General features: G+C 41.1%; 1 protein-coding gene across 2 annotated transcripts in view; it reads left to right on the plus strand.

Moving 5' to 3' along the window:
* The first annotated feature begins 13724 nt into the window (after positions 1–13724).
* Positions 13725–23732, plus strand: part of LOC126355020 (trimethylguanosine synthase-like) — a 63177-nt gene continuing 53169 nt past the window's right edge. Inside the window, exons 1-2 of one of the 2 annotated variants that reach the window (XM_050005164.1) lie at positions 13725–14179; positions 14258–14417. In XM_050005164.1, coding sequence (XP_049861121.1) covers positions 14064–14179; positions 14258–14417 — 276 coding nt within the window. In that variant the 5' untranslated portion in view covers positions 13725–14063. The remainder of the gene's footprint in view (positions 14180–14257; positions 14418–23732) is intronic. The other variant, XM_050005163.1, reaches the window with a different exon arrangement.

The following is a 23732-nucleotide window of genomic DNA, read 5'->3' on the forward strand; positions in this document are numbered from 1 at the left end:
CAGTGAGATTTTCTTTCATGACGAATTGCACCGGTTGGTCGGGTACATACATCAATGTGCATGTTATGTTCATGGTTGCAGCTCCAGTACCCACCACTGGTAAACGGAAATTTGGGGCTGAAGTGTCACTCTGTGTGCCGTTAATTAACAGTCCCTTCCTCTGCAATTATATTCTTTGCGTACTCCCTTGCTTACCCTGCTAGTAACAAACGCAAATAACGACTGTGTTTTCCATTACTGAAAATAACCAACGTCCACCCACTTGCTGATAGAACTGCACCGTGCCTGCTATAATTTCCTTAGGGCACGCCGCGACTGGTTCATGAGAGTAGAATAGAGAATACTAACAAGATTTGGGAACAGTGTGTAACAATTTCGCGGGGCAGATGGTAACTGGACCTGTTCGACAACGCAGCAAGTCTTGAATCGTTGTTATCCAAAAGGTACTTGATTATACCCAAGTCGTGATTGGTTGTGTCGGCTGTAACCTTAATGTGGGACATCAAGATCGCGGCCAAAGCTCGCAACTAGCGCGTATTATTAACTACATCTTTTTCCAAACTTTCTAATTGGGCTGAGTGAAGATCTAGCATTCCCTGGTTGTTATTCACATTATCCTGTACCTGCCGTAGCGTTTCATTAATACTTTTAATATCTCCCGCGTCAGCAGTCCCAAAAACAGTTTTTAGGATACGGCCACCTGTGTCTAAGCATCCTCTTTTCCTACGGACGTGCTGGATTAACCCTGCAGTTTGCCGCAACTGAGCTTGTAAGCGTGCAAAAGCTGATTGTAGTAGCTGATATTCGCCCTGTGTGTCATTAAACCTTGACTGATTAGCCACCATGAAATGAAGTTCATTAAATGTATCCTCTAATTCACAACTGCCCAAATATTACAGTCCACCCTTAAGGTCCATTGATGTCCCGACATAATTACGTCCGCTTCTCGCGAGAACAAAATACCACTTGATATAGGACATATCTTCAAGGCTTCAGCTAAGTTGCAACAGCAAAACAGATTAACTATGCTGAGTGATAGTGCGCTCCTTCCCTCTTCCCTCTTCAGTGCAACCCATGACGCTAGAACTGCTGGTCTTACCAGAACGTCATGCCTCTTGTGAAACAAAAGAAAAACAACTCACATTAGCTCTTCCCTTTTACGCGTGGCCTAAGAGCATAATAGCATGTCTGATCGCTTCCACAATTAACTTGGTTCTCTTGTTTATCCACTCCTTTCTTAGATTCATCTTTCTCTCCACTAGAAGTTACTGCAGTCAATGAAGGAAGTTCTTCAAAATTCCCCTTGAAAGGCCTAATTTGGCTCACATGCACAATAGTAGGGCGAGTTGGAAGCTGTAATTTTACATTCACCGGCGATGTCATCTCGATCACCTGGAAAGGACCTTGATAACGGCATACAAACTTTTTCGTTTTGCCGTTTGGCACATACGGATTAGTCATCATACCCATTGTCCGACATGATATTTGGGTAAAATCGCCTTTCTATTATGAACTTTGTTCTGTCTCTCTAACGCTTTAGTGTTCATTTTTTTCACCTGCCGCCAGATTGTTTTCAACTTTGTGGATAAATCCGTAACAGCCGAAATATAGGTTCCTGGTGGGGTCTTGAGGAATTCAAACTGAGCTGGCATCTTCCGACTGAACAGTACTTCATACGGAGACAATCCTGTACTTTCATGCACTTTTGTGTTATACGCCGCAGTTACAAACGCCAATGGGGTATCCCAATTGTTGTGTTGCGAATTTACATAATAACTCATCTTAGCTATTGTACGATGAACTCTCTCGGTACGACCATTAGCCTGCGGGTGTAACGCGCTCGTTCTCAGTTTCTTTACATGCAACAACTTGCATAACTGTTTCATCAAATCGGACATAAAGTTTGTCCCTTGATCTGTAATTATAGTTTCAGGTGTTCCGGTAGTTGTTGCAACACAATTTTCTGATGACTCAGTTCTGCCTGTTGAGCACACAGAATGCAATTCTTTACATACTGATCGACATCTTGCCTACGCGTTGACCATCAGTAACTCTGTGCTACCATCCTTTCCGTTGCTCTTCGACCCGAATGACCAGAAAATATTGAATCATGTGCTTGCCTTAAAATTTTGCTTCCCAATTTTTCTGGTACGACTATGCGTGGACCGTTCCTAGTTTTACGGTACAATATTCCGTATGCCACGACTAACTGTCACTGCGAGGTAAATCGTTGACAATCTGTGTCGGCGGTTTGTGCCTCCTCCCATTCGTTCTCATTTATTCCCGTGCATTCCATGACGCATACTTTACGACTCAGACCATCCGCGTTTCCGTGCGATTTATCTGGTCGATGAATCACTTCAAAATCGTACTCACTAAGACGCAAAGTCCACTTAGTTAATCTACTCGTTGGGTCTTTAAGCCCTAACAACCACTTTAGTGCTGCATGGTCACCTTGAAACGTCGTCTATGCAAATAACACCGGAAATAGGTTATGCCGAAAATTAATGCCAATAACTCCTTCTCGGCTGTTGAGTAAATTTTTCTACATTGTTTAGGTGTCTGGAAGCATATGCTATCGGGTGTTCCTGCCCATCTGTTCCTGAGATAATACAATACCCAAAGTAAATTTGCTAGATTACTTTTGAATACATTAACGGGATGGCAGTGATCAATGTGTTACAAATATTTACTATTAAAAACAGTCTTGATCACGATTAATTTATTAAGGTGACCGGTTACTACCACTACTGTGGTCATCTTCAGACCATTGAGTAGGAACCTCGTCCTGTTGGAGAATCACTAGTTATTCTCCAACAGAAAGAGGTTCCTACTCAATGGTCTGAAGATGACCACAGTAGTGGTCGAAACCGGTCACCTTGATAAATAAATCGTGATCAAGGCTGTTTTAATAGTAAATAAAATTGCTAGAGTCGCAGGACAATATAAAATTTTGCTAAAATCTGGAGAAGCCAAAATCGGACTAGATGTTAAATTTTTTTTTTACTTTTGAAAAGCCTCTTCGCATTCTGCTGACCAGTGAAATATTTCTCCCTTCTTCAACAACTGCGTGAGGGGCCTTGCAATTTCCGCAAATTTTGGAATACACCTTCTGTAAAAATTGGCGAGACTTAAATAAGACTGCAACTCTTACTTTTGTAGGTGTCGGAAAATTCATTAACGCCTCTACAAGTTTTGGATCCATGCGGACACCCTCCTGTCCTATAATATGACCTAAATAAAAGACTTCTTGCAAGAAAAATGACATTTTTCCATATGAAGAGTTAACCGCGCTGCCTTCAGACGATCGAAAACTTCGCGCAAACGGGGCACATGTTCTTGCACGTCCTTTGAGAAAACAAATATGTCGTTCAAATATACCATACACTGATTAGGTTTCAGCCCTCGTAACACGCTATCTAGTAAACGTTGGAAGGTTGCCGGAGCATTTTTGAGTCCAAAAGGCATTCGCCGATACTGAAAATGACCTGTAGGTGTTGATAAAGCTGTCTTTGGTCGGTCTTCTGGGGCGACCTCCAACTGGTGGTACCCGCTTCGATGATCCAAGGTCGTGAGGTACCGACACTGACCCAAATTATCCAGAGTTTCAGTGATATTAGGCATTGGGTATGCATTCGATACAGTTTTTTGATTCAGGAATCGACAATCACAACAAAACCGATATGCCTTGCCCCATCAGATGATTTTTTACCCACTATTACGACAGGAGCGTACCAGGGACCACTACTGGTAGCTGTTGATTAATAAATTCTTCCATGACAGCCTATAAACTTCTTGGAACACGATATGGACGTTTATACACCAGTGCTTCATTCCCAGTGGAGATGTAATGCTGAACTAACGGTGTGGCGGGCACTGGACCATGAGAATTAAATAACTCTTTATATTCCGTCAAAAGGTTCTACATGACTTCCCTTTCTTGCCCTTCTAAATGTGCTACTTTACCCCTCAGTGCGAACCAGCTGACAGATTCTCCCAGCATTGTGTAATCTGAAGCAAAATCTTTATCCAGTTCATCTTCCCCTATTATCTCCAGATTCGCTATTACGGTACCTTGTCCTAGCTGCACCTCTTCAAGGCCAAAATTATCAATACTGACAGGCACAACCTTTTTTCCTTGTATCTCCCGCACGTAGGACACGCTACAGTGCCTAAAACACTTCATTTTATCCAGTGGCTCATTCACAGACAAAGATTCAACGACATACAACGAATTTACCGGCACGCTAGCTCCAACATCTGCCCAGATTATTTTCTCTGTACCCTTCGGTAGAGTATCGAGCGAGTTAACCCTAAGGGACCTTACACGCAGTTTAGGTGGCCCACGCGACGTCTGGGCGGTTCCTTGCGACAGTAATGGTGTTTCGGCTGCAGAACCTAGGCGAAATTGTATTCCGTCCATATCTACTGTACGCCGTTCCAGGTTAACTTTTGTGTGATGCGCAACCAGGAAATCCATTCCGAGTATGACACCATAGCTGTTGCCAACAACTGTAAGAACTTCTACCTTCACCTGGAAGTTGTTCATTTCCACTCGGAAGTTTAGCACCGCTGATACGAGTGACTTCACCTGTCCCCCACCCACGCCACTTAACACCCAGCATGGTGGTTTTAATTATGCTTTACCAAGTACATTTCTACTCACCACGGATACCTGAGACCCGGTATCCAATAAAAATTTGCACAGTATGCCCCTCACAAAGCCGGTCAGAAAAAAGTCTGCCACTGCTTCTACACTAGCGTTAATGTTTACTGGGGGTGTTGCACAGTGGACACACCTCCCCCTGCCCCATTTAACTGAGGGGGGTGAGGCCCACCTTGCGGTTTCCTATCATGTTTCTGCCAGAACCATTTGCAATTACGCTCCTGGTGACCCCAACGTCTGCATTTCCTACACTGCACTTCCTTGCAATCGCATCTAATGTGTCCCATCCGACCACATCTGAAACATTTTATTTCTGCATTAAACACTGCTTTCCTGTCGCGCATCTTTGTTACTGGTTCAACTTCCTCTAACGCCACAGTTGGGGTTGTAGGACGTGGCTGGGTAGAAGAAGGTGGATGTTTTTAGCAATCTTCCTCTTTATTGTTGGTTCTTCCAATACATTTTCCAGTAGCTCAGCCCCACCACTCGTGTCGTGGTGGAGACGTGGTGATGCGCGCAGCCCAGGGAACGCGACACTGTGCTCACTCAGCGGCTGTGCAGGCCCGAGCACGAGGCCCGGCCTAGCTCGCCTCCTGCAGACGCTGCGGCTTGTGACGACTCCGGGAGTCGCCAGTGCAGCAGCCGGCAACGCCCTCCGCTCGCCGGTCCTCGATGACAGCGTCACTGATGACGACGATGTAACAGCGACCGAACGCCCAATCGGTTGAACCCATGCCGACGCCCACCTCTGATGCCCTTAAATAGTGCAGACCGTTGCTGAGCCGCCAGTTATGCAGCGCCGTGTTTATTAGAATGTTCCCGATGAGTTGGCTAACGCAATCGCGCCACACGTGGCCCGCGCCTGCATAATTCTGTTAATGCTGCGTTCTTACTGTTGATGTCCACCGCGCACGTATACACATACCGAGGCTCGTTGCAAAACTGTGTCACCTGCATATCGCGCCGGCCAGCTATCGTCCGCCGTCTGCCGTGAGGCTGGCGCATTGTGCACTGAAACACACTAAACCACAATTTTGCACCATATTTCCTAAAAATAACCCCTTGTCCTCTACAACTGTATTAGCTGATCTGCCGATAGCACTTCGAAACTCATTTCATGTGAAGTTGTACAGCCACCCTCCATAATGCTCGACAGCCCATCTCCTTCAGTATGTGAGGTTCATTTGGTCTTGGTTGAACTGTGGTTGCTCTTCCGCATTTCACATTCACATTACTAATAGTCGACTTGCGTAGCTTTAGAATGGTTGAAATGCCACTGACAGATTTGTTACTCAGTTGACATCCAATGGCTAGTTCATGTTCGTAGTTGCTGAGTTCTCCTTACTATCCATCCTGCTGTTACTGCTTTTCACTGGCCACACAATACTCCCAACATCATATCCACACTACATCGTGGCATCCAGATGATTTTGGTCAAATAGCATACAATCAGAATTCAGATAGTGACTAATAACTGTCAAGTGCTAATATAAAGTATTATACAGTGTTATATCTTAAAATTTGTTGAATGGGCTTTCATTTGTACTGTGTGGCCACATACGACTACTTGTCAGTAGAAGCAGCAAGTTGTCGTCATTGGAACTACTGCCAACCTATGCCACTTATGGGTGATACTCATTGAGTAACTGTTGTACCACAGCCTTCACTTAAGTAACTTCATAATCACTGCTGAAAATAAGCATCACATTTTAGCATGAACATTTCTATGATGTACTGTCACGTAATTCAGTGATCAGTATGAGGCGAAAGTGTTGTTGACAGTGACTGAAGTGATCTCTCAATTTTTGCACAGTCAACTAGAATTGTATGCAAGCAGTGATATTAAATGTTTGTATGGCATTGATGCCTGGGTGAACCTACCTTAGGAAGTTCAGCCACAGATTTTGTGCTTTTTCGGGTACAAGAGCATAGTGAACAAAGTGAAAAAGTGACCGATATTAGTAACTTTTTGTACCTCAAAATGGATAAAACCGAAAATAAAAGTGATTGAATATTGCGAGAAAAGGCTGAATCAATCTAAAGTACTTGGATTAAAAATTGCAGTAAATTGTACTCATGGAGAAAATATACACCTAACCAGCGTCTCTGCTGGCTTCGTGTTCTTTGATGAAAAGGACAATGGACTCCTGGTCAGCACTTACGATTTATGAAATCACATCAGAAACCAGGAGATTGCCGATTCCCTAAAGTGCAAGATATTATTGAATCCATGGCAACTCGGCATGAAATTATAGACAGATGGCATAAAGAGAACATTTCAGCTGGACTGGCTGTCATTATATCTATGGTTGATTTATTCTATAGCAGTTACAGGAGCACTTTATAAGTTGGGTGTTCTCTTTCAGCCAGGTATAACACATGGAAGTCATAAACCGTCCATTTACCAGCTTCATTTACCAGATTTGTGAAACTTCACAAATCTGCAAAAATGCAAATGTTTTGCAAATAAGAAAAAGATACATTTTAAAAGTCAAGTGATTTGGTTAATGTTATGAGAAACGAAACTAAGAGGCTAGAAGTACTCATGAGTGAGAATCTTCCAAAATTAGTACAAAGAAATCCCGCTAAGTTGCAATAAATTGACTCTTGCATATTGCTTTATGCAGTTCCTGACTCGCCTTTAAGAGGAGAATCAAATTCAAATGCTATTTTTCATTATTTATTCCAGTTTAGAGTGTAGTCAGATGACGAATTTTTGCAGGAACATTTTAAAAGTGTCCCGCTCAAAATATCACATATATTTCTCATATAATACAAAATGATTAAGATTCTGGAACAAACTACAGTTTTACGTTCTGCATTATCCCACAAGTTGTCTGTGAGTGTGAACACAAAGTACATCACCATAAATCAACATGAAAATCGGTGTTGAATCTTGTGGTAGTGGTTCAAGAGCACAGTGTGGGAAATGTCGTTTATACAAAATTTTTAATTGCTGGAAAACAAACAATTGAAAGGAATAAGCCATGCATTGGGACCAATGGAAAATTATGTACATCTACATCTACATCTATATCACTACTCTGCAATTCACATTTAAGTGCTTGGCAGAGGGTTCATCGAACCACAATCATACTATCTCTCTACCATTCCACTCCCTAACAGCGCGCGGGAAAAACGAACACCTAAACCTTTCTGTTCGAGCTCTGATTTCTCGTATTTTATTTTGATGATCATTCCTACCTATGTAGGTTGGGCTCAACAAAATATTTTGGCATTCGGAAGAGAAAGTTGGTGACTGAAATTTCGTAAAAAGATCTCGCCGCGACGAAAAACGTCTTTGCTGTAATGACTTCCATCCCAATTCGCGTATCATATCTGCCACACTCTCTCCCCTATTACGTAATAATACAAAACGAGCTGCCTTTTTTTGCACCCTTTCGATGTCCTCTGTCAGTCCCACCTGGTAAGGATCCCACACCGTACAGCAATATTCTAACAGAGGACGAACGAGTGTAGTGTAAGCTGTCTCTTTAGTGGACTTGTTGCATCTTCTAAGTGTCCTGCTAATGAAACGCAACCTTTGGCTCGCCTTCCCCACAATATTATCTATGTGGTCTTTCCAACTGAAGTCGTTGTAATTTTAACACCCAGGTACTAAGTTGAACTGACAGCCTTGAGAATTACACTATTTATCGAGTAATCGAATTCCAACGGATTTCTTTTGGAACTTATGTGGATCACCTCACACTTTTCCTTATTTAGCGTCAACTGGCACCTGCCACACCATACAGCAATCTTTTCTAAATAGCTTTGCAACTGATACTGGTCTTCGGATGACCTTACTAGACGGTAAATTACAGCATCACCTGCGAACAACCTAAGAGAACTGCTCAGATTGTCTCTCAGGTCATTTATATAGATCAGGAACAGCAGAGGTCCCAGGACGCTTCCCTGGGGAACACCTGATATCACTTCTGTTTTACTCGATGATTTGCCGTCTATTACTACGAACTGCGACCTTCTCGACAGGAAATCACGAATCCAGTCGCACAACTGAGACGATAGCCCATAGGCCCGCAGCTTGATTAGAAGTCGTTTGTGTGGAAAGGTGTCAAAAATTTTCCGGAAATCTATAAATACGGAATCAACTTGAGATCCCCTGTCGATAACGGCCATTACTTTGTGCGAATAAAGAGCTAGCTGTGTTGCACAAGAGCGATGTTTTCTGAAACCATGCTGATTATGTATCAATAGATCGTTTCCTTCGAGGTGATTCATAATGTTTGAATACAGTATATGCTCCAAAACCCTACTGCAAACCGACGTCAATGATATAGGTCTGTAGTTAGATGGATTACTCTTACTACCCTTCTTAAACACTGGTGCGACCTGCGCAATTTTCCAATCTGTGGGTACAGATCTATCGGTGAGAGAGCAGTTGTATATCAGAGCTAAGTAGGGAGCTATTGTATCAGCGTAATCTGAAAGGAACCTAATCGGTATACAATCTGGACCTGGAGACTTGCCCGTATCAAGCGATTTGAGTTGCTTTGCAACCCCTAAGGTATCTACTTCCAAGAAACTCATGCTAGCAGCTGTTCGTGTTTCAAATTCTGGAATATTCCATTCGTCTTCCTTGGTGAAGGAATTTTGGAAAACTGCATTCAATAACTCCGCTTTAGCGGCGCAGTCGTCGGTAACAGTACCATCGGCACTGCGCAGCGAAGGTATTGACTGCGTCTTGTGTACTTCACATACAACCACAATTTCTTCGGATTTTCTAACAAATTTCGAGACAATGTTTCGTTGTAGAACCTATTAAAGGCATCTCGCATTGAAGTCCATACCAAATTTCGTGCGTCTGTAAATTTTAGCCAATCTTCGGGTTTCGCGTTCTTCTGAACTTCGCATGCTTTTTCCATTGCCTCTGCAACAGCGTTCGGATCTGTTTTGTGTACCACGGGGGATCTGTTCCATCTCTTACCAATTTATGAGGTATGAGTCTCTCAATTGCTGTTGCTACTATATCTTTGAATTTGAGCCACATCTGCATAGTCAGTTCGGAAGCAATGGAGATTGTCTCTTAGGAAGGCTTCTAGTGACACTTCAAACGCTTTTTTAAATAAAATTATTTTGCGTTTGTTTCTGGTGGATTTGGAAGAAACTGTATTGAGCCTAGCTACAACGACCTTGTGATCACTAATCCCTGTATCAGTCATGATGCTCTCTATCAGCTCTGGATTGTTTGTGGCTAAGAGGTCAAGTATGTTTTCGCAACCATTTACAAATCGCGTGGGTTCGTGGACTAACTCCTCGAAATAATTTTCGGAGAAAGCATTTAGGACAATCTCGGAAGATGTTTTCTGCCTACCACCGGTTATGAACAAGTATTTTTGCCAACATATCGAGGGACGGTTGAAGTCCCCACCAACCATAACCGTATGAGTGGGGTATTTATTTGTTACAAGACTCAAATTTTCTCTGAACTGTTCCGCAACTATATCATTGGAGTCTGGGGGTCGGTAGAAGGAGCCAATTATTAACTTAGTTCGGCTGTTAAGTATAACCTCCACCCCTACCAATTCGCACAGAGTATCTACTTCTACTTCACTACAAGATAAACCACTACTGACAGACACAAACACTCCACCACCAATTCTGCCTAATCTATCTTTCCTGAACACCGTCTGAGACTTCGTAAAAATTTCTGCAGAACTTATTTCAGGCTTTAGCCAGCTTTCTGTACCTATAACGATTTCAGCTTTTGTGCTTTCTATTAGCGCTTGAAGCTCAGGGACTTTCCCAGCACAACTACAACAATTTACAACTACAATTCCGACTGTTCCTTGATCCAAGCACGTCCTGTATTTACCATAGACCCTTTGAGATTGCAGCCCACCTCGTAATGTAAATGGCAAGTAAGTTTAAAATCTGGAAACATAAAACCAGGCTTTACTATAATTATACTGTTAAAGCCAGTTAATACTGGCCATCATGTTTCATCACATCCTGTCCAATCAAAAGATTCTGCAATGCATTTATGAAGGTGCCATACAAGCTCATCACCCCGTCACCATATGTCATGTCACAGCACCATCAAGGTTTCTGAGGAAGGAAGTTTTGACTGCTGATATCATCTGACCATTACTGATCATGTGATACCCAAGATCGTTTCCTCCTGAAACATTACCATACCTAAATCTCAATACTTCATTTAATCAAGTTTTTCGTGGGTGATATTATTTGCTTGTTGGTCGTTAGTTGACATAAACTGTTTTGTTTCATTATTTCCTTAGTTAAAATGTATAAGAAATGACGGAAGATGAACTGAAGCAGTGAGGCAGCGGTCTCAATTGTACTTCACGAGCATATTAAATTACTTGCCCTCTAATACAGTAATAAAATGGATTTTTGTACATTCCAATAGCTTATTTAATATTTTACGATGAAATGGATTGGAATATGACAGCAGCTTTTAGTGGAAAAAAGTACTGTAGGCAGAACCGGATTGATTAATAAGTGGAACTTGTTTGTATATTCTCTGGCACTTGTAATACAGACATCACCCCAGTTCCCAGAACCCTGAAGATAGACGTTGACTGTGGATACTGTAACACTAGCTGTGTATTTCCTTCCTGGCGGAAAGGGAGTGTGTCTGTGTTACAATATCCACAGTCAACATCTATCTTCAAGGTTCTGGGAACTGGGGTGATGCAAAACATTTTTGATGTGTGTACTTATGAATTACAGATTCTTCTTCCTTGTGCTTCTTGTGCGGTGTGTGAAATTCTCCTTTTGTACTGCATAATGACATTTTCTGACCCACACTCGTTTTGCATTGTTTTATACTACTGTCTTCTTTCTCTAACATATAAGCTGTCCCTGCAAGCTGCAAACCTTTTCAGTCCAATAAATGCCGTTTTCGTTCTACTGTGGACATCGACGTATATAAGCTACTACATTGTGTACATGCACTTCATGTGTAAAAAGAGTTGAAAATCATTTTGCAAAGATTGCAGTGCCCACCAAGTAAACATTTGAGGACACCCATGCGACTTGAAATCGTGTGACTTGAATTGATGTGACATATCGTGATGTGACATACAGTGTGAATACATGTAGACATGACAGTGCCATGACGTGATAGTGCAGTGATGGTCAGTGTGAATTAACCCTTCGCTTGTCTATATTTGTACTATTTACCATGTACTACTAATGCACTGTAGAAAGCAATAGAAGAAAATTATGTGCACATAACAACATCCTCGAAATTTTCTAAATAATGTGTATGGAAAAATTGAGTGGACATCAATACCTGCTGAGGGCTTCAGTGATCATGAGGGTTTGACAACATCAGTAACTGGAAGTGTTACAAGATATGTTAAAAAAGTTAGGAAAATATTTGTGCTTGGGAAGAGTTACAGGATACAGTCTGCAGAGCAACTGAGTAGTTCTGATGACAAATATGAGGAGCAAGATTGTATAAAGTTCAAAAGCATTGTACAATGTGCCTTACACCAGTATGTTTGATCAAGATAGTTAGGTATGGGGAAAAAAAATCCACTATGTTTCAATAGTTTTGCCAGAAAGTTACCATGTACGCAAAGAGAACTTCGACACAGATTGAAGCGATGTTAAACCCTAGTTGACAAACAAACGATGAACAAAGTCAAAATGAATGTAAGAAGAGTGATGGAAGAGACATGAATTTAAATATACCAATGTGCCACCGACATGATTAAAAATCCTCAAGAAAATTTGGTCTTGTCTAACGTTAGTAAATAGATTGAAACTAACAATTCAGTCACCGAGTAACCTTACTGGTATCGAAATAGGAGATGACAGAGAGAAGCCAGAAGTACAGAATTCGATATGTTCCAGGAAGAGTCTGACAACATATATCTAGCGAAATGATCACGAGATGAAAACCAAAGAAATTAGAGCTCATATATGGATTCCCCTACAATCATTCTTCCATGCATCATCTGTGAATGGAACATGGAAGGGAGATGAAGATAGTTTATAAGAAGTCACAACTACCATATACAGTAAGGCTGCTTGTAGAGTATAGAATGCAGAGAGATACAAGATTTTTGATTCTTAAGAAATGATTGGTATTGTTTTCTACAGCTTGGAGGTTTCGTTACTTTATAACTGTTTTTTGTTTCCTGAAAACTGTTTTGGTCTGTGATACATCTTTCCAGTACATGATGCCATCCTCAGTAATTAATGTACAGAAGTTAAGTATATTGCCCTGTTGCTGCTGTGGTCTTTAGTCCGCAGACTAGTTTAATGCAGCTCTCCATGTTCTACAGTAGAGCTGCATGTCTTTGAGAGTTGTAAGGGCTGTAGTTTTCCTTGCTTTCAGCGCTTTGCAGCACCAAATCGCAAGGCAGCGTTGACTAACGTTGCAAGCCTAAATAAATCAATCATCCAGGCTATTGCCCCTGCAATTACTGGAAAGGTAGCAGCCCCTTTTCAGGAATCAAGCTCAGATCAACCAATCATGCAGCTGTTGTCCCTGCAACTAATGAAAAGGTAGCTGCGCCTCTTCCGGAACCATAAGTTTATTTGACCTCTTCGCAGATACCTCTCCAACCGTTTGGAGGTAAGGCATGGCAATCTGTATTGTAGAGACACGTAAACCACCCTACCCCAGCAAGGTCCGAACTGAATATAAAACTTACTAATTTTTGTGATTATTCATACAAGTTGTTGGTTATGCGTCATTTTTATTTTGTTGTGTTGAGGTTTATAGATTTACTATTAGTATGCGTTTGGTAAATAGAAAAGAGAAATTGTCATAAAATTGATGCCTGTGGAACAGTTTGAAATACATTCTGTCAAGATCTGGTTTTCTTATTTCTGTTTTCCAAGCTCTTTTTAAGACAATTTAGCGATGACAGCTTTTATTTGCCCGTACTTCAGCCTATTATCAGTAAAGCGACGACCAGTTCATTTTCCATTTTTTGACCAGTGAGCTTGAAATATAAACTTGCTTCATTGTTTCTGTATATGATATTCAGGAAAAATATCGCTTCCTAGGAAAAAAATAAAATAATCCCTAAAATAAAGTTATTGAATGACATTTATGATATCTTTAATAGCCAGTAGGTAAAATCTTGGTTAAAATTTGTGGACAACAGGACAATCTCTGATAGAGCCATTGATGTTCTATATCCACTGTGTGAACTTAAAGATCTGAGAAGCGTGAAGAGAGGTGTGTGTGGAGAGAGGCGTCGTGTGTAAATGTGTGAATGAAAGTGGTATTCTGTAATAATTGAGCATTTCCACCAAGGTTTAGGAATGGCGATGGCCATACAGAGTAAAAACACGATCCATTTGGAATTAAAACTAGCTAGGCGTCGTTTGATTAGTACTCTTTTTTTACTATGTGTTTCGTTTGACACTAGTTCATAGTATTTTGTTTATCATGTGTGAACATTTTTGGGAGCCACTAGCGGAGATTCATTTGGCAGTGAGTGAAGCACCAACAAGTGATAGTGACAGTGAGAGTATCTATTGCCTCTGCAGCAGAGTTTTTATACGGTAATGTTTGCACAAAGAAGTGACAATAAAGAGTTGTTTATGGGATATGATACAGTGTGTCGTCTGTTATTGTTACAGTAATGCTGAATTTTTGCAAGGGGGAATGTGCGAGAAAACTGATGGAAGTGAAGACGAAACTCATTATAATTTAGATGGTGAAGATTCCTATACTTTAATCCCGTTAGAAGAAAAAGGGAACCCTGAAGTAACAGCACTGAAGTTGGTGGGTAAACCAGAAGTAAGTAAACATATATGTCATATTAAACTTCATGCATCCCAGCATGCAATTATACATGTGACAGCTGTTTGTAAATATGTAATTATGTATGTATGTATGTTAAGCTTGGCAGTTTGTTGAACTTTTACGAAAACCGAATTTTAGAAGTGAGACGCTTTACGTCAGACGAATATAAATGTGCAGGTGTATGGATGTTTATTTTACAGACGAAACCAATTGTTACTTGAGATCGTATTGGGTATTTCTCAAACCGCGAAGGTTTTGTGTTCATACATTTTTGTTTTTTCTGCTTTTATCATATAAAGGTTATTACGCCTAGTGAATAGATTGGGCATTTTTTTCCGTTGATCTACAAAGTGTTTGCATCGAGTTTCCTGTTGCTTGGTGGATACATCTGGTCACATGTTATATATTTCAGTAAAACTTAAGTGAGAACAAATGTAGTCATTATTTACATATTTTAAGACTGGTTTTATCCGTTATATATTCAATAAATGCCAGAATAGATCATTGTGAAATAACATTTATCATTACTGTGATTTAACTGTAGATCTGTTGGACGTAATTTAATTTCAGCTTGGCCTACCCTCATTTAACCAAATTGTAAAACTTGACTGATCCTTGTGACATGGTTTTTGGATTCACTAAATGTGTTGTTTGTATCCTCCCACCACCACCACCACCACCACCTGCTATCTTTTAAGGTGATCACTGGAATAGTATGGACTTTGTTTTTGTGCAGTAGTACGCTGTTAGTGTATGTAATGTGATGCACACCTTTCCAGTGTTGTTTTGCCCTCACATGAGGGTATTGTACGTACATTGCATTTTGAAGTACAGCTGTACAGTACATTGTGAGATGCTGCTGGAGCCTTAAGGACAAACTGTCTTAGTTTTGGGCAGTTTATAACATTATTTTACTGTGGAAATTATGATTAATGTCCACAGTTAAGGAATGAAAAGTGCTATTACATTTCATTTGTCACTGATGAAATTTGGTAGTCAGAATGTATTTATCTAAGCCAAGAACTGTCAGCCAAGTCACATTAATCACCCACCCTTCTCTCCTCTGCCCCATGTTGATGGTATTTATGGACAACGCAAATGTGATAGCCACTGGTCCATTGTTAGAATGCTCCATTTAAGAAGAGGTGTATTGTACTTCCACATTCACTGGGTCAGATGACCTGTCTTTCTTTCTGGTGGGCACAGGTTTCCACTATACAGTTGTAAAGAATGGTACTAAACTATTGGTGAAGCTCATCATCGTAGGCAACGGGACACGTCAATCTCAAATATCTTTCCATGGTCTGTGAGCATTGCAAAGAATTATTGTAGGTGGCTGCATTGATTTCTGTGTCACATCATGATACATGTAGTTTTGAAAAATGAGTGGAACTTGGAATTATATAGGGGCCTACCTCAAATACTGCATGTCGAAGCCTGCGTTTTGTGTGTGTGCGTGTGTGTGTCACGCCATTGAAAAAAATGAGATACTTCTTTGTCATTACTTAGAGTGGTATCAAAAATCTGTGTAAACTGAATGTCTGTCCATAGACTAAGTATTACGTTGTTGCAGTAAGATCCTCTTTGAAGATGGTTTGCATACCAAGGTGACAAATGTTGGTTTCTGTCCCATGTTCAGAAACATGACGCCTAAGGGAAAATGTTTGGTGAAAATGTAAATTTAAATGTAGTTATTTGCTGAAGAATGATAGGTATGTATGTAGTGTCATGAATGAGACACGAATTGTTGGCCTTGACATATAGTTACTGGTATAGTTACTGGTATAGCAAATTGCGTGATCCATTTGAAAAGAATATTTTGGCTGCTATGTGAGTTGTGCTATGTGAGCAGTTAAGGTCAATATGAAAAGTGGTGGGCTGCCATTAGGTTCTGTGTGCAACTAGTCGATGTGGTCCGACAGTATCTTTATGGACATCCTCAAAATACTGGCTTTGATGGAATGGAAGTACAAAGGGGTGTGGGGGGGGGGGGTTGATGTGATTTATTTTCTTCTGCTGCCATGTCCTGCTTTGTTGTAAGACCTTTTAACTTTGACTACACAAATGCTCATTTAACTAGACATATTATGACTTGAACTCCTGGGTGGGACAGACTACAAAGTGAAGTTGGGATTCAGACATAACAAGTGAGTGTACACGTGGTATTGACATTGTAATGCATCCTTCCATTCTTATTTTGTGTGCAGTTACAGTCCAGATCAAGAAACAAAATGCAACTTAAACTTGTCATTCTTTTCATGTCTGCTAATAAGAGTTTAGAAATGATAGTTTTGCACTTGTCTCACTGCAGGAGGGGCATCTGCTGGCATGTTCTGCACACCACTGACATACTGGATACGTGTAGTGAATTTGGTGATTCAAGTCTTTGATGTTGTAGCTGGTCTGGCACAAAGAATATGCAAGCAGTTTGTTGCCATGTAAAGAGTGACTGGTCAGCCTTTTAGCATGTATCAGAATTTTGTAATGGTAACATAGGCTGCATAAATATAGGTAATATGGCAACAAGTTGGCTTTTGTAGGAGGTAGCTACTGGCTGGAAAATGGAAGAGACTGCACTTAGCAATTAGAAACTGCTCCTGCTGCTGGGAACAAAGCATTTACAAGAGGATTTCAAAAAGTAAATTACACTTGCTATAGCAGGCCATGTACCTTTTATTGAATGCTGCACTACACTTCAAAGTGTGGCACATATGACACTATTTTTCAAGACAGCATCAAGTCGCTGTAAGCAACAGTCAGAATGTTACACCAGTCATTCAGTTTAAGGATGATTGTAATGATCAAGGAGCCACTTGAGAACTGCTTTGGTGATCATCCCCCTCAGAAAATCTGCAATTGCTGTGAATCAGTTCCCTGATTACGTGGGCATTGTCATCTTTGGTCGATGTCGATGGCCTTCCTTCCCAGTCATCACCACCCACATCTGTGAAGCCTTGGCCAAATAGTTGGCACCATTCCACTACAGCTGGACACAACATTGCATCTGTTCCACGTCCATAGTACTGAAATGCCATGGTGAATATGTATGCAGTTCAAGTATTTTGCCCACAAGAATCATGCTTTGGAATACATTTCCATTGTCTTGCCATTTCACTCCACACTGTGATGCACCTGCTATTCAGACCATAGCAGAATTGTCTGCAGGAAACGCAGAACATGAACCTCTTCCAGTGCGCTCTCTCGTTGTGAAATAGTCTTAGTATGGGACAATATGTGTAACTTCCTGATTGTAGTCCCCTTGTACTACTACAGCTAGAGGCATGTTTGTCAGTGCATGAAATAAAAGTACTGTATTTGTGACAGTGATCTTGAGATCAGTAAAGACAATGTCTACTGCAGTGCAGTGTATCTCGTGGTTTTGAACTTCCTACAAAATTTGTTGATTGACCTGTGGTAGATGTTGCTAAGCCCAAGAACTGCTTTATATTGCAAGGCTGGAGACAAATGACAGTAATGAAAAGTACTGAGGGACTAAGTGAATAATGTGCAAGTAACTACCTAGTAGATTAAAACTGTGTGCTGGACAGAGACTCGAACTCTAGACCTTTGCCTTTTGTGGACAAGTCCTGTATCAACTGAACTACCCAAGCACGACTTGTATCCTGTCCTCAGTTTTACTTCTGCCACCTCCTCATCTCCTCCCTTTCAAACTAGACAGATGTACTGCAAAACTGTGCCACCTCAGTTGATAGTGCACTTGCCGACAAGGGGTGAAGGTCGCAAGTTGAAATATCAGTCCAGCATACAGTTATAATCTGGCAGGAAGTTTCATATCTGTGCACACCCTGCTGCAGAGTGAAAATTCGTTCTGGAATGTGTAAACATTTCTCTTGCTCTCAAGTTAATTGATCCAGGTATCTACAAACATAAGATAATTGTGCATTAGGTTTTATAGGTTAGTCTATTTAGCACACTGGTCTTAGGATTCAGGATAATTTTCTGCATGGTCATCATGGTATATGTTAATTCAGTTTTATTACTAAATCACTTCAATTAATTGCTAAGGCTGTATCCAACCACCTGTACTCTCCTCAGTAAGCACATGTATGTGTTATGACATTATAGGCTTTCCCGGTATAATAAGTCTTGAAAGGCTCTTCAGGTTTGCTGACAAATCATAGAATCAAGGCAATTCAATAGTCTGGTGAACCAACTGTTTGCCACCTTCAGGAGAATGCTGCTGCTCCTGCGTCCCACTGAGAACTGATGCCATGGCTGCAAATAAACATCCTATGTAGGACTTCAAAATCCTCTGGAAGAGTCTCAGAGTTTGATTAGTGAAAAACTGGATGAAGAGTTGGTGAAGCTTTGTCGACATGCACCGACATCTATATACTTTTCATTTAACAGCAACATTTTTTAACAGGATGATGGTGTGGCTATGGGTAGTCCTTTATCACCCACAGTCGCCAGTTTATTTATGGTGGACTTTGAGGATATGGCACAGAGGACTTCGGCTATGCAACCAAAATGCAGATGGCCACATGGACATGATGCCATCAACAGATTTTTGCACCATTTCAATTGTCTTCATCCCAGAATTAAATTTACTAATGAGGTTAAAAGTGATGGGACGTCACAGTTTACAAAAACCAGATGATGCTCTGGGACACATTTTCACTAAAAGCTGATGCACACTATTCGATATCTGTGTGCTAATAGTTGCCATCCACTATACGAATGCAGTGGTGTCCTTAGGACTCTGGTATGCAGAGCATATACCACTGCTGACATGGACAGTTTAACCCAAGAACTTATACATTGGATGGCTGTTTTTAAGGAAAACGGATATTCTGGGAAGCAGATTTGTCAGACCATGGAGTTTGGACTACCCCAGGAGGTGTATAAACAGGAGCATAGATTTGTGGCCTTAATTTCTTATGCTGGCAGCATATCGTGTTAAGATTGGAAGAATTTTAAGGAGTTTTAACATTAAGACTGTGTTGTGTCATCTTCCCAAGATTAGGACATTACATGGCTCTGTGAAGGATGATTTGGGGCGTAAGAAGTTTGGAATATATAAAATTGTTTGTCAGTGTGGGAAGGCTGACATCGACTGTTCGATTCACACACTTCAGTACAGGTGTGTGGAACATCACCGCCATATGAGGCTACAATAGTTGGAAAAATCGGCAGTAGCAGAACATTGCTTAAATGATAGACATCAAATAAAATTTGATAGTTGCCAATACTTCCAGTTTTTGGAACAGTGTTTATAGAGGCAATTGAAATTAGGTTGGCAGATAATTTGATTAGTAGAGACAGTGGGTTTCCTCTTAGCAAATGTGGAACCCTGTACTATCCTGCATCAAAACAGAACATTCTTCAGTGTGCTCAGTCCGAGTGTTCAAAAATAATCTGAGTGTGAAATATTGTTGTTGCCAGTGTTCTACCAAGGATGATGCTACCTGCCTAGGAAAAAGAAGGAAAAAAAAAAAACCTCAATTCATTCCCAATTTGAAGAAAGGTTGTAGGGCAGATACACGTAATTGTAGACCTTCATCGTTTATCGTTGACGTCAAAAAAAAAATTAAAAAAAAAATGGTGGGTGGCACATGTGCTGTGCGTGGTACGGAGGCATATATGGGATGTTGATTTGCAGCTCTGGTGTCAGTTCTCAGTGGGACTCAGCAGCAGCATTCTCCTGAAGATGGCAAATAGTTGGCTCACCAATATATTGGATTGAGTTGATTTTAGGATCCAACAGCAAACCCGAAGAGACTTTAAAAGGCGTACCTGTATTAATCTGTTTGTATATATGACCTGTTTGTCCTGGAATTAAGCTGATAATTTCTATACAATTGCAAAAAAGTTGTTGGTCAAATAAATTGTTAATGTTAATGCTACGTCTCAGTGTCTCCTGTGGTGGGTAAATTCCTTACTCATTGGTTGAGTAATCCAGAAACTATTCTTCTGCTCTGACTATGCATTTGAATGATCAAGCCATGTAAATATCTATTCTGCAGATGCCCTGGCTGCTAACTGTTAGTATGCACAACAAGAAGTGTTCACTATCAGCTGCTTTTTGGGAGGTAGCATACTCTCTAGGCAAGTAGAAGGCAGAAATCTTATCTGGCCACTCCCAACTTTTCAGGTGTCAGTCTGTGTGGTCTTTCATGAATTTATTGTGACAGTGTGGTGTATACATAAGTATGTTATAGGATGTATTGTGGAAATTGTCATAATAGGTTGCTGTATCCCTATTTCTTACAAACGAATACTGTGTCCATGGTGTGATGACGGTATCCATGACTCGTCAGTCAGGTTGTTGAGTGAATGAGATGTGGGTGGTCAGCATCAAGTAGAAGGCTTTAGAAAGATAGAAAATTACTTGAATAAAACATGCTGGTAACAGTGAATCACCAGATGAACCCACACTGAAGACAAAAATGAGCAGTTAATGTTATGCTTCCAATACGGATGACTGATCCATTTGTAGCGTACAAGTGTTAATTATCTTTTGTACACATCAGAAGACAGGATGCTGGATAAACAGGTAGGATAACATTGTATCTGCCAGGATTGTAATCAATGACTGCCTCTTGTCAGATCAGTTGCCATTGCTACTGCCTTATCTGTTAGTTCCCCATATCTTAAGACAGGTGACAAAGGTGGGTTTGTGAATCAAATTTGTGATGTTACCAGCATGTCTCTCTGTGCAGGCAGATGTCTATTTTGGCCTGTGGGCAGCTGCTGTGGGAAAGGGCATGTTGAATACATTAAATGAAGCTCGGCTAGTTGCCTGGTTAGTTGAGAATGTAGTGCCTGCATGGGATCTTCTTCAGAGGAGGTAACAGTGACTTTCATACATCTGTACATCATTAGTATAAGATCGATTGCCTGTGCCAGAGTTCAAAAATCCCCAGTGCATACTTTCAAAATGTTTTGGATGTTTACAGGTGATAGCCATATATTCAATAGTATGTCATTGTCTACAGCAACATTTTATGATATTGGAGGGTTAGCAGTGGCAACATGTTATGATATTGGAGGGTTAGCAGTGGTACCTCCAGATGTCAGACATTCAGATTAGTACCAAAAGCATGTATATAGAGTATGAACCAAAACACCGATTTTGTTACTGCTGTCTGCCGCTGTCAGTAAAATGTGCGAAAACAGTAATTAAAAGTATCACCAGAGCTATGGAGCACAGGAAATGTGTATCTGTGAGTGATTGACTTGTAGATCTCGCATGGATGAAGAGGTAGAGTGTTTGGTTGTTGTACTGAAGATCCTGTGTTAATAGCTCAGTGAAGAAATTTTTTTAAAACTGTTTACATGTGAAATTGCTATAAGGGGGAACATTTTCTTGACATGTTAAAGGACTTTTTGGGGTTCGTAACACTGTTATTTAGCCAATGTGCTTTCGCTTTGTTAGTTGAACCTTATGTACTTATTATTTATCTTATTATTATTTGCTGGCCGCTGTGTCAGAGCGGTTCTAGGGGCTTCTGTACGCAGCCGAGCTGCTGCTACGGTCACAGGTTCGAATCCGCCTCGGGCATGGATGCATGTGATGTCCTTAAGTTGGTTAGGTTTAAGTAGTTCTAAGTCTAGGGGACTGATGATCTCAGATGTTAAGTCCCATAGCACTTAGAGCCATTATTATTAATTAATTTGTTGTTACTGGGGTTTGAACCTGGAACCTTCGGCACGCCAAACTAATGCTTTACCAGATTCCCCACAGAAGCTACATATGTTGGCTATTTACATTTATGCCCTTGATATCCTTCGTAGTTCTAGTGTTACTTTTAATTAACATTTATGCTCATTCTGCATGACAACAGCACATAGTTCACTCTAGATCGGAGTTTTATTTGATACTGTATTGACATACAACATTTGGTATCAGTCTGAGTGTCTGAAATCTGGAGGTTTGATAGGTAAGCTCTTCAGGACATTATTTATTTATTTATTTATTTGTAAGGCGTTTGTTCTCAAATTGGCGGTGGATGATGCATCGCTGTCAGTCATCTGCCAACCGTGCAAATACGGTTATACAAGTATTGGTACTTGTATTTGAATATTGTTTCATTACATGTTAATGTATAGCAAGTTTTATGGGTATTAAATAGAAAATTGTGGGCTATTTTAATAAACATACTCCAGTCACATTAATGTGATCACTGCATATGTTTGCTGTCATTGTGCGATAACCTCCCACAGACAGCAGGTGACAGTACTTGCAGTGCGCACTGTATAAAGTGTAATCAGGGATGTGGAAAACAGTGCAGTTATTGTTGTAATGCAGAAATGGAGTGATATATGTGGTGCCCAAAGCGGCGTAATTAGTGGCTCTCAGGCCAAGGATGGAAGCATTTCGGAAACAGCTAAGTTTGCAAACTGATTGTGTGGTTGAAGTATACTGCGCATGGCAAAAAGGCGTTATCCAACTGGCGCATGAGCCATAGAAGACGGGGCGAGTATGTGCGAATAGACGTGCAACTGTTGGGCAACTGACTACCCAAATGAACCAAGCGACTAACAACAGTGTCTCTGAATGAATGTTCAGCAAGTGTTCCTTCAGCAGTAGGCACCTGATTCAGATGGGCAAGCTGACTGGTGTTCATTGGTAAGAAAGGCTGGAATTTGCATACCAGTGCCACAACTGAATGTCCACTGAGTGGCAAGTGGCATTTTCAGGTGAGTCACATTTTATGCTCCATCAGAAACATGGCTGGACCCCCTGTGGATCCGGGGGTTAGAATAGGCCCGAGATGTCCCTGCCTGTCGTATGAGGCGACTAAAAGAGTGTCTCACCTTTTTGGCCCTATAAGTTCCGGTCGCATTTTATGGCTTGACCTGCCACTTTCCAAATTCTACAGAAGTGCGGGTCATATGGGGAAGGGCGCCTTACGTAGCAGCGCATGAGTTATCCATAGTGCCCTTATCCTTGAGGATAAATTTGGGGAAGTGACAGCACTGAGAAGCAGTGCGGTCTTGATTCAGTCAGCATCCCCAGCCCAATTCCGGGTGTTACTCGCTTGTGACCAACTGGGTGATATTCCTGTTTCTTTCACTTCCCATAAAAGCCTCAACATGGTCCAGGGGATTATTTTCCATTACCACCTTCTCTTGCAGTCTGACGACGAGCTCCATGCCAATCTAGATAGATTATTTAATCAGGCACGTTTATTACAGGGGATCCAAAGACAACAGGGTTGCTACTGGGTGCCTTCATCTTGGCCTTTGATGGTGATTCATTGCCTGAAAAGGTCAAGGTGATGGTTTACCGCTGTGATGTTAAACCGTATGTCCCTCCCCCTATGCGGAAATTGGGGCACATGT

This window comes from Schistocerca gregaria, chromosome 3, assembly GCF_023897955.1.
Source record: "Schistocerca gregaria isolate iqSchGreg1 chromosome 3, iqSchGreg1.2, whole genome shotgun sequence".
Taxonomy (NCBI): Eukaryota; Metazoa; Arthropoda; class Insecta; order Orthoptera; family Acrididae; genus Schistocerca; species Schistocerca gregaria.